The sequence below is a fragment of the Empidonax traillii genome, unplaced genomic scaffold, assembly GCF_003031625.1.
Source record: "Empidonax traillii isolate 1590-97213 ecotype Southwest subspecies unplaced genomic scaffold, ASM303162v1 scaffold45:size3623477, whole genome shotgun sequence".
Classification (NCBI taxonomy): Eukaryota; Metazoa; Chordata; class Aves; order Passeriformes; family Tyrannidae; genus Empidonax; species Empidonax traillii.
In genome coordinates, this window is record NW_020955238.1 from 2,575,749 (window position 1) to 2,589,354 (window position 13,606).

Consider the following 13,606-nt stretch of genomic DNA (forward strand, 5'->3'; position numbering starts at 1 on the left):
GTAAATGGGATAATTGCATGCGCTAATGATGTGTTTCCATGCATTACTGTAATTATCTCAATGATTTTCCATAGCTAATTCATTAAAAAGAACCAGGAAGCTCACTTAGAAAGATCAACACAGAAACATCAAGGTCTGACATAGACATAAGATAGCAAGGCAACACATAATTAAAGACATGCTTTTGGGCTATCTTTTAGTTTTCTGAATATATAATGAGTTGTGATTGGGGCCCAAGGGGGCTTCTGCAGTCCTGGTTATGTGGATGGATGCAAATGCTCTGCAAGCAGTTGAATCAAACATGCATTTAGATACACAGGCACAAATGATGCACCATGCCATTGGTCCCATAGGTGGTTTGTGTTATTTCCTATGAGGGAGAAACTGATTGTGATTGTGTTTGATTAGGAGTGATGTGAGAGATTTACAGATTTAGCAGGGGATAGATGAGATGTCTGAAGAAAATCAGAGTGAAGTTTAACTTCAAACTGTCAGTGAAGGACCACACTAATATTCAGAATAATGCCTCAAGGGTTAAATTTAGAATCGCAGTGCTTGATCTGATTAGTACACTCCTTCCAGGGATGACCATTACGTAATAATACCATATGGTACTGTAAGAATCACTGCTTACAGATTTTACATTAATCTATCCCAAATGGAAGTTTTATCTCAATGTTATTTGAATTCTGCCCCAAAGCCTTGAGAACTTATTTTTACACATATAAAATGTATATATTTAAAATTTGTATTTCTGAATTTATTTTGCTTATATTTTGCAAGATGGCTATTCTGTTTGTTTAAATAAGCATCTAGTCCTCCTTTGAAACCTGACAGGCTAAAATCTGACAAATTCTGCAAGGTAACAGTGTGCAGGATTGAAAAGTATTTTCCTTCTACTTGCTCAGAGATGGCTGCTATTAATTTTACTGAATACTTCATTTATTTTTGTTTGTGACAGAAGACAATTAGCAGTTACCAGAGCACTTTCAGATGTAGTCTATTATTCCCTATACTTCTGATTGTCTTGTCTTTTTGTTTTTCCCTAAAGGAAACTGTGATAAGGTTTATGAGAAAGACTTTGTGCTGATGGTTTTTCGCTCCATGTCTCTGAAATTTTTTCTTCTGAAGTTTGGTGGCCACAACTATGGCCTTTTTTTTGTATTCCTGCTTTCTTTGGGTTCTGTTTTATTCTCTCTTAAACTTTGTCAATTTTCATACAATTTTTTAATGTTTCTTTTTCTGCATACACTGAATCTCAGTAATTTATACTGGCTTGGTTTGAGTTAAATAAATGTTGCTAAAGTGTATGAATTAAACTGATACAGTTTCTGATATCACTCAGAGTTGAACTCAGGTAGGCTGTTCTGTCTGCATCCCTTCATGATGTAAAATGTAGCTGTCTTCTACTGAAAGAAATTGATCTTCAATTCACTTTATAATTATTTACGTAGCAGTGAACTAAACATAAGAACCTCCAAGTTTTTTGTAGTGCTCAAATCTGTGTTTCAGAAAGTATGTTTCAGAATGGAAAAGGGCTGCTAATTGATTCTCCTTTAGAACGTTCCTTTCCTCTCTGACAGTTTCCCTGCTCATTATAAAAGCAGAATATAAAGAAGATTTCTGTTGGAAAGAAGAATGAGCTGAATAGCTGTCCACCTTTGAATTGGATCCAAGGCCTAATAAGGACAATAACAAATACTATTATTTGGAAATTTAGTATTCAAAGAAGTCTTTGAACAGTGATTAAAATCTTAAAACAGCACAGAAAAGAATATGCAGTGAGGAGATAGGCTGAAGAGTAAGTTCCATGATGTGCATTTTCCTAAAACTCAGGCAATTTATTTAATGTACTCAAAATAATTTGTATCTCAGCCTGTGTTTTTCTGTGTGTTGGAGGCTAAAAGCCCTGCCTTCTCTAATAAATGACTACCAAGCATGGTCCTTCCTATTCAGAGCATGAAAAGTCCAGAATAGTTTGGCATTATTTATTATGGATATAAGGAAACTGTGCTGCAACCAGTTTTCATTTTAAATGCTAATTCGTAGAGATTAAGTATACTGAAATTCGATATCACGTTGCTTCAGGGCTGTTCTAAAGAAACATTTGAGAAATATTAGGTCTTCACTTATGTGTATCTTGGTATTTTGATGCAGGAGACATTCCACTGCATGTTAATATACGGGAGTCGTGTGATTCAGGACAGCCTGTTGTGGTCGCTCAGCCTCAAAGTGATGCTGTAAGTTTGCTGCTTTACACTTAAAACTACAAAAAGCCCCTGTCCCAAAATGAATGGAGAGAGCTTCTCGGTATTGCTGTTTGAAAAATGTGTATCTGAATGGAGCTTAAGGAAATAAGGTAAAAGAAGGTAGTATCATTAAGTAACTCAGGCCCTTGATTTTGGAATGCTGGTTATCCGTTCTGCTTCTGTGGGTTTGGTTTTGTTTAATTAGGCTGAATCACTCAGTATAACGAAGATTTGATCCAAGTTCTGGCATGCCAAGAGGAGGAAAGTCAGTGTCAAGCCTCATGAGACCTTGCAGCTAATGTAGGTCCTCTAAAACTGTCAGTTGAGCCTTTGGTAGCTGAGCCTGGAAACTGTCAAAGGGTCCTATCCAAAGATGTTTAGAACAAAACCCATGCATTGTCAGTGCCTGAGTTGTTTTCAGCAGGAATTGGAGCAATTTACACACAGGAGGAGATGGATTTTTTTATGCATTTACCATAATATTTTATTGCCTGTGGAAAGTAGGAGTTGGTGAGGTGGTGGGAGTCAATTACACAAGTCTGTAAAGCAAAGCAGTTGTACACACAGAACTTCATTAACACTGATAGCGTAAGATTTTCCTGTCTGGTATTTTCTTTCTTCTCTGCTGCAGTTTGTCTGCCAGGCTCTGTAGGGCAGGGTGCTGTGCATAGTATATGGCATGATGCAGCCTCGCTTTTGACTGCTGCTTAGATGTTATAGTGAAAAAAGTGATTAATGCTGATAATAGATGGTAGAATTAATTCAAGATAAGGTAGACTGTACCTGTGGTACATTCTTTTTTTAGTATCATGATTGTTAGGCACATGCTGAAATACTTTTTTTCTTCCCAGTATTTTAGAATAAAAAAAAAAGGGAGGACAGGATTAGCATTGTTCATCAAGTGTTTAATTACACTGATCAGGATTCTGGAGGAACAGTATCAGTCTTAAAATTGTAATACAACATTTTGTTTTGAGAGAAGCAGCAGCACTATTGCATGTTGATTTCTACTTGAATGCAATATTGTTGCTAGACTTGGGCAAGACCCATGGTGTGAAACAATGTAGTGATCTTGAGTTCAGGTCCTTGTGAAAAGGAATTCTTATAATCCATGTGGTAGTTTCTCTCTGGGAAGTTTAATCAGCAGTGTGAAGGTTTGAATGGATGCATGGTCAAAGTGTAAATAAAACAGCTGAGCAAAGTAAGAGGCAAGGCTTACAGCTCACAGTATCAGAAATCTGTAATAACCAAGGGTCTGTAGCTTGCTGGACTATTGATCTAAAAATTCAGACATAGAGGATAGCATTCTAAAAATAAAAATGACCAAGTCTGTGTTGCCATCTGTTCGTCCTTGAACTATATTCTTGATTACAAAAGGATGGATTATAATCACCATTTGTGGCAGTTAAGTTAAATATGAAGAGGAATAAAGATTTACAAATATGTGTGACTCTGGGGAAAACTCTTTATTTTCCTTTTCTGCCACTGTGTCTGTGAGATAATCATTCTTCTCAGAGAATGAGGGGGTTTTTGCATGTCATTAATCTCTACAGAATAAAAAAGAATTTCCCTTCATCCCTGGTTTGCTTCTCATTTTAAAAACAGAAAAAATTATTGTTGTTCTCTTATATTTTAAAAGAAAAAAAAATTAAATTCTTAGTACATAACTGATGGTGGAAGAGGTCATATAAGGTCAGATTCTAATCTTTAATACATGACACTTATCACCATGTTTCTCAAGTTAACTAAAATTGTGGCTATTCATGCATGAACAATCACAAGTTTTCAGATAGAGAACAATATCTGCTGAAATTATCTCTGCTCTTGTCTCTTAAATTTGCAGGGGTTTTTTATGCAAAATTCTGAGCTGATTTGTTAGAACACACAAATCAAATACAGAACCATAGACCTGAGATAATACCCAGCAGATTCAGACAATGGGGAATAAGGATGGTGATTGACTTTTTAGAAACCCAGCATACTGTCACATCTTCTAAGATCTATCAAGCCTAGAATAAAAGGTGTTTCTAAAATATGCCAGTTAATACTTTTTTTGCTTACACATCTGCTGTGGGGTTCAACTTGCCTTGCACATATATGAAAGTATAGCTCCAACTCTTCACTAGAATTTCAAAATGTGTAAGCAAAGTTGTCTAAATTCATTATTTTAAAGTTTAGATGTAGTTGGTAGAAAAGGGGTTTTCTTTTCACAAATGACCAGGAAATTGCTAACAACTAAAAAAGAAAATTACTTGTAGAACTGTGCATGTTTGAATTTAGAAAGTTATTCCTCAGGGAGGGCACAAAATACACAAGACTAATCTACTTATGGAAAGGGCTGACAATATAGCTAAAGGATATGAAGGTTTAACGGCTGCAGTTCTCTTCTGGTGAAGATTTAGGCAGTCCTCAGGGAAAAATAAACAGTGTTGGTAAAATGATTTTGCTCTTGGTATAACATTATCTATGCTAGTGTTTCTGTCAGCTTAGTTGTTTAAATTGTGGCTTTTTCTTAGTCCTCTTCATTGACAAAACTTTGTTATGTGCTGTAGAAAATTGAATATTGCTGTACTCGCATGTCAGCCTAATTCAGCAGTTGGGAGTAACCAAAGATCCTCTACAAGAATCTAATAATTTCTTAGTTTAATCAACAGTGAGGACTTAACAGATCCTTCTGGAGATTCATTGATCATTTTTCTCCTCTCTCGGGATGTGAAGGTGGATTGACTGCCTAGGGCTTCATTTTTTTTTTTACTCAAACATACAAAAGAGTCACTAAACTGCAAAAATTAGTAAAGGAAAATCAAGAATGCTACTAAATGGTAGAATGGGGGGAAAAAAGTAGGGTAAAAAGTAGAGTTAGGGAAAACAAATGAGGAATCACTGAAACCAGGTGAGATTGATCATGCTTGGGTGTACGGAAACCTTCTATGGACCGTAGGAAGGAGCCAGCAGCAAAACAGGTGTTTGGAAGAGGCATCCTGAAGCTTGCAGATAAGAGGCCTAGAAGCACAGCAGGACATATAGAACATGATTAATTACAATGCAGTCATTCTTCCACCAAATGAGTTGTTTAAATGCCCAGTAAATTCTTCATCAGCACTGAGGAAGGAGGTGGAGGTTGCTAAGATCTCTTCTGTCTGTGAGGGCAAAACCCAGAGAGTTACGGAGCAGTTGGTGGTTATCTTGTGCGGCATTCCTGCTTTTGGGTATATCCTTCATGGCACAGTGGATTTATTGTTACTACCTTGGTAGGACCGATGGGCTGTCTTTGACCGTTGAGCACCAAACTCGCACCTGTCTTAAGGCTGAAGCAGCAGCTCAAACAAGTATGAAATACACTTGCTGTACCAGTGTGTCCATTCACATCTTAAAAGCTGGGACAGGCATTTCAAGGAAGAGATATGCTGGAGGCTGAAGCCTGTGAGAGAAGCCAGCAGTAGATATTGTCTCATCTTCTTGTCTTGGGAATGAGATGTTTAAAAAAAATATTGTAGAGGAGAGATGATACACCTCTAAGGTTCATCAGGGATAATGTATTCAACACAGCAGAGAAATCATGAAAGAATGAAGCTTAGATGTCACCTTTTTGCCCTTCTTCATTACTGAAGAGATAGTGACACCTCATGACAAAGTATAGAGAAGATGACTGCTTTTGGGGGGAAAAAAGAATCAAATTCCGCGAAACTCCTAATTATCAGTTAGTTCCTTAGTGTTTTCTTGCCTCATGTTGTTATTGAAAGTATTTGGAATATATTAAGGAAAAACAGAGTTCACTCTCTTGTTCCATAAAAATCAGGTAGAGTATATTGGGAAAGCAGGGAAAGGCAAAAAGGAGCAAAGCTGGTGAATTATATATAGTTAGTGTTGTGATCCACATATTGCACAGCCTTTTGCACGTATGCACAAACTTAAATGCAGCGTGGTGCGGAATTTCTGACTTGGATAGAACAGCTAACCTTGTCCTGGAGCAGGGAAACCAGGACCTGTGGCTGAAAAACATGCTTAATGTCATCATATCCAGTTTGTGATGAAGACCAGTGTATAATAGAGACCCCACTTCTTGAGGGAGGTTCTGTTACTATCTAGCACTCATTTAACAATGTGGAATATATTCAGCGCTTCCAGATTTTGTATATTCATATATACTGGTAAAGGATTTTTAGTCCAAAACATTACACACTGTCTACAAGGGGAGAAGAAAAGCCCAGTCGGGTGGAAAGCAGGGACACCAGGCATCTGCAGTTTGACATAACAGAGGAAAATAAGTCTGGTTAAAAATTCCTTTTCAATTAAAGCAGAATGTTGTAAGCCTTACTGTGGCATCATCCAAAGAGACAGCCGAAATTTGTATTCAAAAACACTTTTCCTGTAGAACTTAATGAAAAGGTGATGTGTAAGTAGGGTAAAAATGTACAGCCTTTTAAAGCTTGCAAGAGATAGTTGGAGAAAAATTGAAGTACTGGTAGCAAATAATCATAGAATCATATTTGGTGTTGTTTAGCTGTCATCAATAATTCCATTTAATGAGTGGTCAATCCAGGGTGTAATGTCTTTTAAAGAAAAGCAAACTCCATAGAAGGCTGCGTGATATGATTTATAATGTGCCTTATCATCAAGGCTTCCTTTGAATGATCACAGTAACATTTGGTATGTGTATGTTCAAATCCTTCATTTGGGGGATAGATAGTACACTCTCAAAACTTCATTTACGGTTCTCTCCGCTGAAGGAAATTCTGAGTGGTAGGTTAGTCTGTTTGAAGGATGTTACTGTGCTGCATTTGATTTGCACTGTTCTACCTAACCATGTTTTCGGGACAGGATGTCTTTTTAGGTGTCTGTAATGGCATCTGTGTGATGCACATGCATAATGGCACCTTGGGATATCAATATTACCCAGCTGAGGCTCTCTCAGAGAGTGGCTTGGCTGTTGCAACTGCTGTTATGTGGGATTAACAGGAAATTTCCCATAAGCATGAGGGATTTTTCTTTAAGATTTTAGTTTCATAAATTCAGCTTATTTACCCACCTCTTTAATTTCATGTTAAAATGTGTGGATTGACTTTTATTGTCTCATTAAGTCTCTTTTTCTGAGCTGAGACTTCATTGCAGCTTGGCAGGAGTTGCCAGTACCTGCAAAAAGAATCTTATGGTAGAAGGAGGACAGAGTGGGAAAGGCTCTGGACCTCTTGCAGCAATCAAGAATTTCTCTGGGTGGCATGAAGCTTTTATCTGAAGTGGCAGCTCATTTAAAGCTGTGTTTATCATCATGCTTTTAGTGCCTTCTGAGCTGACCATGGTAAAATACAGACATTAGAGGGCAGCTCCAGTCATGCACTGAAGGCTGGAGCTGTGTCAAAGTAGCAAGCAATTTCCATGGAAATTAAAGCTATTTAAAAATCTGATTGAATTGGAAAATGGACTGTAGTTGAGCAGATAGTGCTAATAAGAACAAAAGCTACCAACTATGATTATTTTCATGTAGATGGCAGCTAAGTCTAGTATGTGATAGTCACTAATTACTTATCTGGTCATAATTGCTAGCTTCCTTTAGCAGTGAGTAAAGTATAAGCCCTAACACCTCGGTTGAACAGATTTAAATTCCTTTTCCTTCTCTACAGGTATAGTAGCATCCACAGCATTTGGTATTCCAGACAGTCAGGACTTGCATAGATTCTCCTTTGGATGGCTTGATAAAGCATCTTAATAGTCTTGGAGTCCTGCAGTAGAAGTTAGAAACCATATGAGTACTGGGATTTATACTCTATGGTGTACTAGGCCTGCAACTGTGTGATGTTATCAGTATGCTTTTTCTCAGTTGCTGATCTGAAGTTGTTTGTCTGCAGTGGTTTGGGCGAAGGCAAATGTGATATCAGCTCCTACGTGTTTTGGATTTGTTGATTGTAAATTGGGTTTTGTGTTTGTGTGGCCATTGCACCAGATACTGGAAGCCACTCAAGTGAGATGGTTTCAGGCTAAGAGCTGCACTTCAGTGGAAGGCAAACCTGCAGGTCAAGCCAAATCAACCCAATCCAATCCATGAGAACGGGGCAGAGTCAGCTGTGACCTGTGCAGTCTGTTTGCAGTAATCTTAGCAGTGATGCATGCTTCTCTCACGGAGAAGATTTTTAGGGAGAATGAAATGTCGTAACTGAAAGGCTCATATTTCCCTAAGATTACTGTAGGGCTTAATTAGATGAGCTAATAAATAGCCTTGCAGTTTAAATCTACCTGATGTCTATTATTCCATGATAATGCAGATTCATTACAAAGTAAGGAATCAGGATGTTCTGATTATTTAGGCTAAGTAGGCCTTTTCAGTCTGTTTTCTGGTGAACTTCATTGCAAGTTCTCCATTTCCTACTCCACCATCTATACTGCTATTAGTCACTTCATAATCGACTGTGCCCTGGAGGTCCTAAGAACTGTACACTTCTGGCAGTGTTTGTACCAGTGTCTGAGAGGTGAGCAGTCTCTCACATGGCTGTTACCCAGCTCTTTTGACTCTATGAACATCACCTTCCACTTCTACTTCTGCCCTTCCCTGTGTTCCTCTCAGACCCGGTCTAGGCAGTGTTCAAAATAAACAAGTCTGGTCTGGTTTTAGGACACTGTCTTCCTGTGCACTTTTTCATTCTTGTGAAGCAGGGAGAATGATAACCGTTGTGTTATTGTTGAATATAAAGTTGTCCATCAGCAAGAAAATGCTTTTCAGAAAGTCTGTAAACCATTCCTTTAGAGCTTTCAAACATAAAGAAAATAACTGACCTGTAAAGTTTGCTTTTATCCTATTAAAATGAAAATGGTGAGTGATGAATAAGAACTCATCCTTTACTTTTTCTCTTCTGATTTTCCATCCAGAAAGGAAATAATAAACCCTGTCCATTTTCAGTTGCAACTCAACTTCTTTTACTTAGTGATGATGAAGTAAAGAGCTGAACCGTGCACTCTGTCTACAGATGCCACATTGAAAACATCATGAGTAGGAGAAACTATTCAATACATGCAGGGTTGTCTTTATGTAATGCATATTGACAGTCACCAAGATTCCATTTAGACCTTTCAGGTACATTGAGCCCTCACTCTTAGCTGAAGGATTTGTTCCAAGGTAGGAAACTAAGGCTCCAAACAGTTGATTTTTACCGAAGCCAGGTTAGTGGTAGGATTCTCTACGGACATATATGAGATACTAGTCTGTTCAACAGACAAAGTAGTGAGCTAGAAAAACAACGAAAAACAGGGATGCTTAGCAGGTAAGACCAATTATTGGTGACTGGGGCTAGGTAACACTAGCATGCTGGCTACAAGGAGTTGCACCACGAACCTCCTGTTGCAAAGTGGCAGATTAACTGTTTGGCAAATAAGTCAGTGTACACTGGGAAATTGTTGCTCAGACACTCATTAACAGCATTTTTGGGGAAAAAAATCCTAAGTTTATTGGGATCTTGACATAGGGTAACATTTATATAGAAGCAATGAAATCAGTTTATGGTGGATTTATAATTCTGCGTACAGTTTTGTCAACTCTGGAGCAGGAAAACAGTGTGGGCAGTCTCTAGAAGGGGCCAGATTTTCTATGCAGGCTGTTAATTGACTCATTAAGATGCATGAATTGATTTGTGCAAAGTGGGAGCTGCCTGCGGGACTGTTCAAGAGAGTTCAAATTTCCCACCTGGAGTGCTTCTACACCAGTAAGTCAAACACTTAACTGCAAAGGCAGCTTGACTACAGTCAATCACCTTAATTCAAGTTAGTCCATTATCTCGGTCTAGGAGAGCTGTTAGTTGGGGAATAGGTGGACCACCCAGGGAATGAGCCTTTGAGTGAAGTGAGTGTTGCACACACAAGCTGTGTTACCTAACTGCATTATAGTTGCAGCTGTAGGTGTTTTAATTTCGTGCTTGTGACTTAAGTTCTATAGCTCAATCTACAGTTTTGCCACAAAGTCATGAATATGGGAGAAAACAATTCTGTCTTGGTGTCCGCATTCCTTGCAAACTCAGAAAATTACAGTGCTTTAGTTTTAAGGTGATGTGAGCACTGAGACTGAGGTACTGAGAAAACCCTACATGCCAGGAGAAATCCCTAGAACAGACGAGACATGTGAGTAGTGCATGGCCCTGCAAAAGGTTGACACCTGGTTCAGACCAGTGACAGTGGGAGCTACCAACCTTCCCTCCCTGCCCCTCAAGTTCTGGTCTCTGGCGTGTGTCAGTTTGTTTCCTGTTTTAAAGGCTCATCAGGATTACAAGGTCTAATTCATGGTTAGAGCTATGTGCAGGAGGCAGGAAGGATCACTGCAGTTGTGGTTATTATGGGGATTTCTTCTAGTAAAACAGGAAGAGTGGTCAATGTGACTCCGTATGCAGACTTATTTGAGAGGATGGAGAAGTAAGTTGGTGTAGTGGATTGACCCTGGCCAGATGCCAGTTACTCACTAAAGCCGCTCTCACTCTCCCTCTGCAGTTGGACCAAGGAGAGAGAAAAAACAGCTAAGGATTCATGAGTTAACAGCTGGGAGAGGTCACTTACTGATTACCTTCACACGCAAAACAGACCCAAAGTGGGAATAGTACTTAAATTTATTACTAACAGGATAAGAGTCAAAGAGTGAGAAAACACCTTCCCTCCACTGCTCTTTCCTTCCATGTTCTCCCTTCTCACCCCCAGCAGTGCAGGGGGCAGGGAATGGGGGTTATGGTCAGTTATTGTTTCTGCTCTTGCTCAGAGAGAGGAGTCCTTCCCCTGCTCCCGTGGGGTCCCTCCCAGGGAAGACAGTCCTTGATGGACCTTTCCAGCGTGAGTCCATCCCTTGGGCAGCAGCTCTTCGCAAACTGCTGTCCCGTGGGTCACTCCTCCATGGGGTGCAGTCCTTCACAAATGAGCTGTACCAGCATGGGTCCCCCACGAGGCCACAAGTCCTGCTGGGAAAAACCTGCTCCAGTGTGGGTTTTCCTCTCCATGGGCTGCTGGTATCTGGCAGGACCCTGCTCCACCTTGGGCCTCCCATGGAGTATCAGCCTCCTTCATGCATCCACGTGCTCCAACATGGGTGTCTCCATGGGCTGCAAGGGTGTCTCTGCACCCCAATGTCCCTCCATGGGCTGCAGGGGCACAGCTGCCCCACCATGGCCTGCACCACGGGCTGCAGGGCCGCAGCTCTGGCTCCTGGAGCACCTCCTGCCCCTCCTTCTGCACTGACCTTGGTGTCTGTGTTTTTCCCATGTCCTCACTCCACTCTTCCCTGGGTGGAATTCTTTCTGTGCAACCACATTCTGTTCTTAAATATGTTATCACAGAGGTGTTACTATCACTCCTGATTGGCTTGGCCTTGGTCAGTGGCAGGAAGTCCAGCTGAGCCAGCTGGCATTGGCTCCACAGGACAGGGGAAGCTTCCAGCAGCTTTGAACAGAAGCCACCCTTTTAGTGCCCCCCGCTACCAAAACCTAGCCACAGAAAACCACTATAGTTGGTTACAATCTGAACAGAGTAGGAGCAAACTGAAGTAGGGGACTTTGCTCTGTATTGGACAGACACAGAACGTGATGCACCAGCTGGAAATTGAAGCATGACAAATTCAAATTATGAAGAAGTATACATTTTTAACAGTGGGAGTAATCAACTTCTGGAACAATGTACAATGTATATATACACACACAGATACTATTTTAGTTAAAAACTCTTTATATCAAGATTTGAGATATTTTTAAAAGACGTATTTTGACTACAAGTTGTTGAGCCTGGTACAGGAATCATGTGGTTTAATTTTGTGATTTGTTCTGTGTGGGATTTTATGCAGTGTTTTTATATATGTCTCTTGATATTAAATTTATTAATACTTGATGATAGACTGATCATGGTCCTAGCTGTGTCATGGTTTTAGAGATGTTAAGATAAGTATGATTACTTGGCTTGCTCTCCATAGTCCTGCAGTTTTGTGCTATTGTGCCCTTCAGCTGAGGTGTCTGACCAGATACCACAGGTTGGTGTGAAAGGGAGATTTAATTGTCTGGATTCTAGAGCTGCAGAATTCTTTCCAAAACCCACTTCAGTTTTTGGGAAAGATTTCTCTTTTTGAAAATACTTTAATTTTAGAAGTCTGAATAGAAAATTCTGTAGTGTAGTCTAGTCTGTAATGAATTAATTGTCTCAAAAAAATTTTTTTGGAATGTTGTTATTTTCTCTGATTCTCTGTCCTGTGCTTGGTGCATGTTGGTTGTCATGGTTGGGGAAGTTTATAATTAATAATACCTGTGGGACTAAAGAGTCTAATTCCTCCTCAACGCTTTCAAAAGACTGTTGACTCTGTTTGCTGTTAAAGACAAATTGTTCAGTCAAGTTCTATTCTTAGAATACTAACCAAGTTAAATTTTACAAACTCCCTCCCCCCAATATTTTAAATAATACTTACACTTATTTTATGTATTAATGCATATTTTTTCCAGAAAACAGACTAAATGGAACCCATTTATTTAAATATCTTTGGTTTTCTTTGAAGGTGTGCAAAAGAACAGAAACCTAACGAGATGTAAAATGTTCCTTTTTATAGAAATGAAAGGTGCTAAATATATGTTTCTGTTTTTACAGGCTAAAGCCTATCTAAAGATAGCTATGGAAATAGTAAGAAGACTGCCAGTACCTCCTGCTTGAAGTATTTACCACAGAAACTTACAAAAACAGCCATCTTTGGTGCAACCAGTGCAGAAGAGTCCTACTACCTAATAATGTGGAGGCCATATCTTAGTTCTAAGAACTTCTTTAGGAGTTAATTTACCAGAGATTATATTATGATTGTGATGTTTACTGGTTTTCGAATCATTGCTTATCCATGTCCAAAGGGATTGAAGTGTGCAAACAATGATAGACAGTATTTAAGTGCTGAATTGTAACACCATCAAGCATTTTTCACGTGTGCTATTTTAAGGTCAAGAATGAAAACCAGCTTCTCCGCTCAAGGAGAATGATGAGAGGTATACCAAAGGATTAATCCTGCTTAAAAACTTAAATTTTCAATACTCTTAATTTCTTTCAATTTTGGTTCAGCTTTTACTTGTTAACTGTCAAACTGACTTTAAGATTTTAAGAAGAAAATTCAGTTATGCAACTGCTGTACTTTTTGTGTGTTCGTCTTATAAGAAAATTTTTAAAATTCCACATATACTCTGGAGAGTTCTTGTGATGGATGGTGATCAAATTTATTCATTATTGGGTAAAGATCGATCATGAGGCATTTCATGTTTTAGTGAAGAATGGATTACATGACCCTGAGGTTTATTTCCAAACTGTTTTGCATTATAATGAACCCAGTCGGAAGACCGGGTAACCAAGGTCTTCACTGAAAACCAGATGTTTTACCT

General features: G+C 39.1%; 1 protein-coding gene across 1 annotated transcript in view; it reads left to right on the forward strand.

Annotated features, from left to right (window-relative positions):
* NUBPL (nucleotide binding protein like) overlaps positions 1-13,393 on the forward strand; it is an 84,210-nt gene extending 70,817 nt beyond the window's left edge. Inside the window, exons 10-11 of the mRNA XM_027878798.1 lie at positions 2,158-2,240; positions 12,837-13,393. Of these exons, the coding sequence (XP_027734599.1) occupies positions 2,158-2,240; positions 12,837-12,899 (146 nt within the window). The 3' untranslated portion in view covers positions 12,900-13,393. The remainder of the gene's footprint in view (positions 1-2,157; positions 2,241-12,836) is intronic.
* Positions 13,394-13,606: the final 213 nt, after the last annotated feature.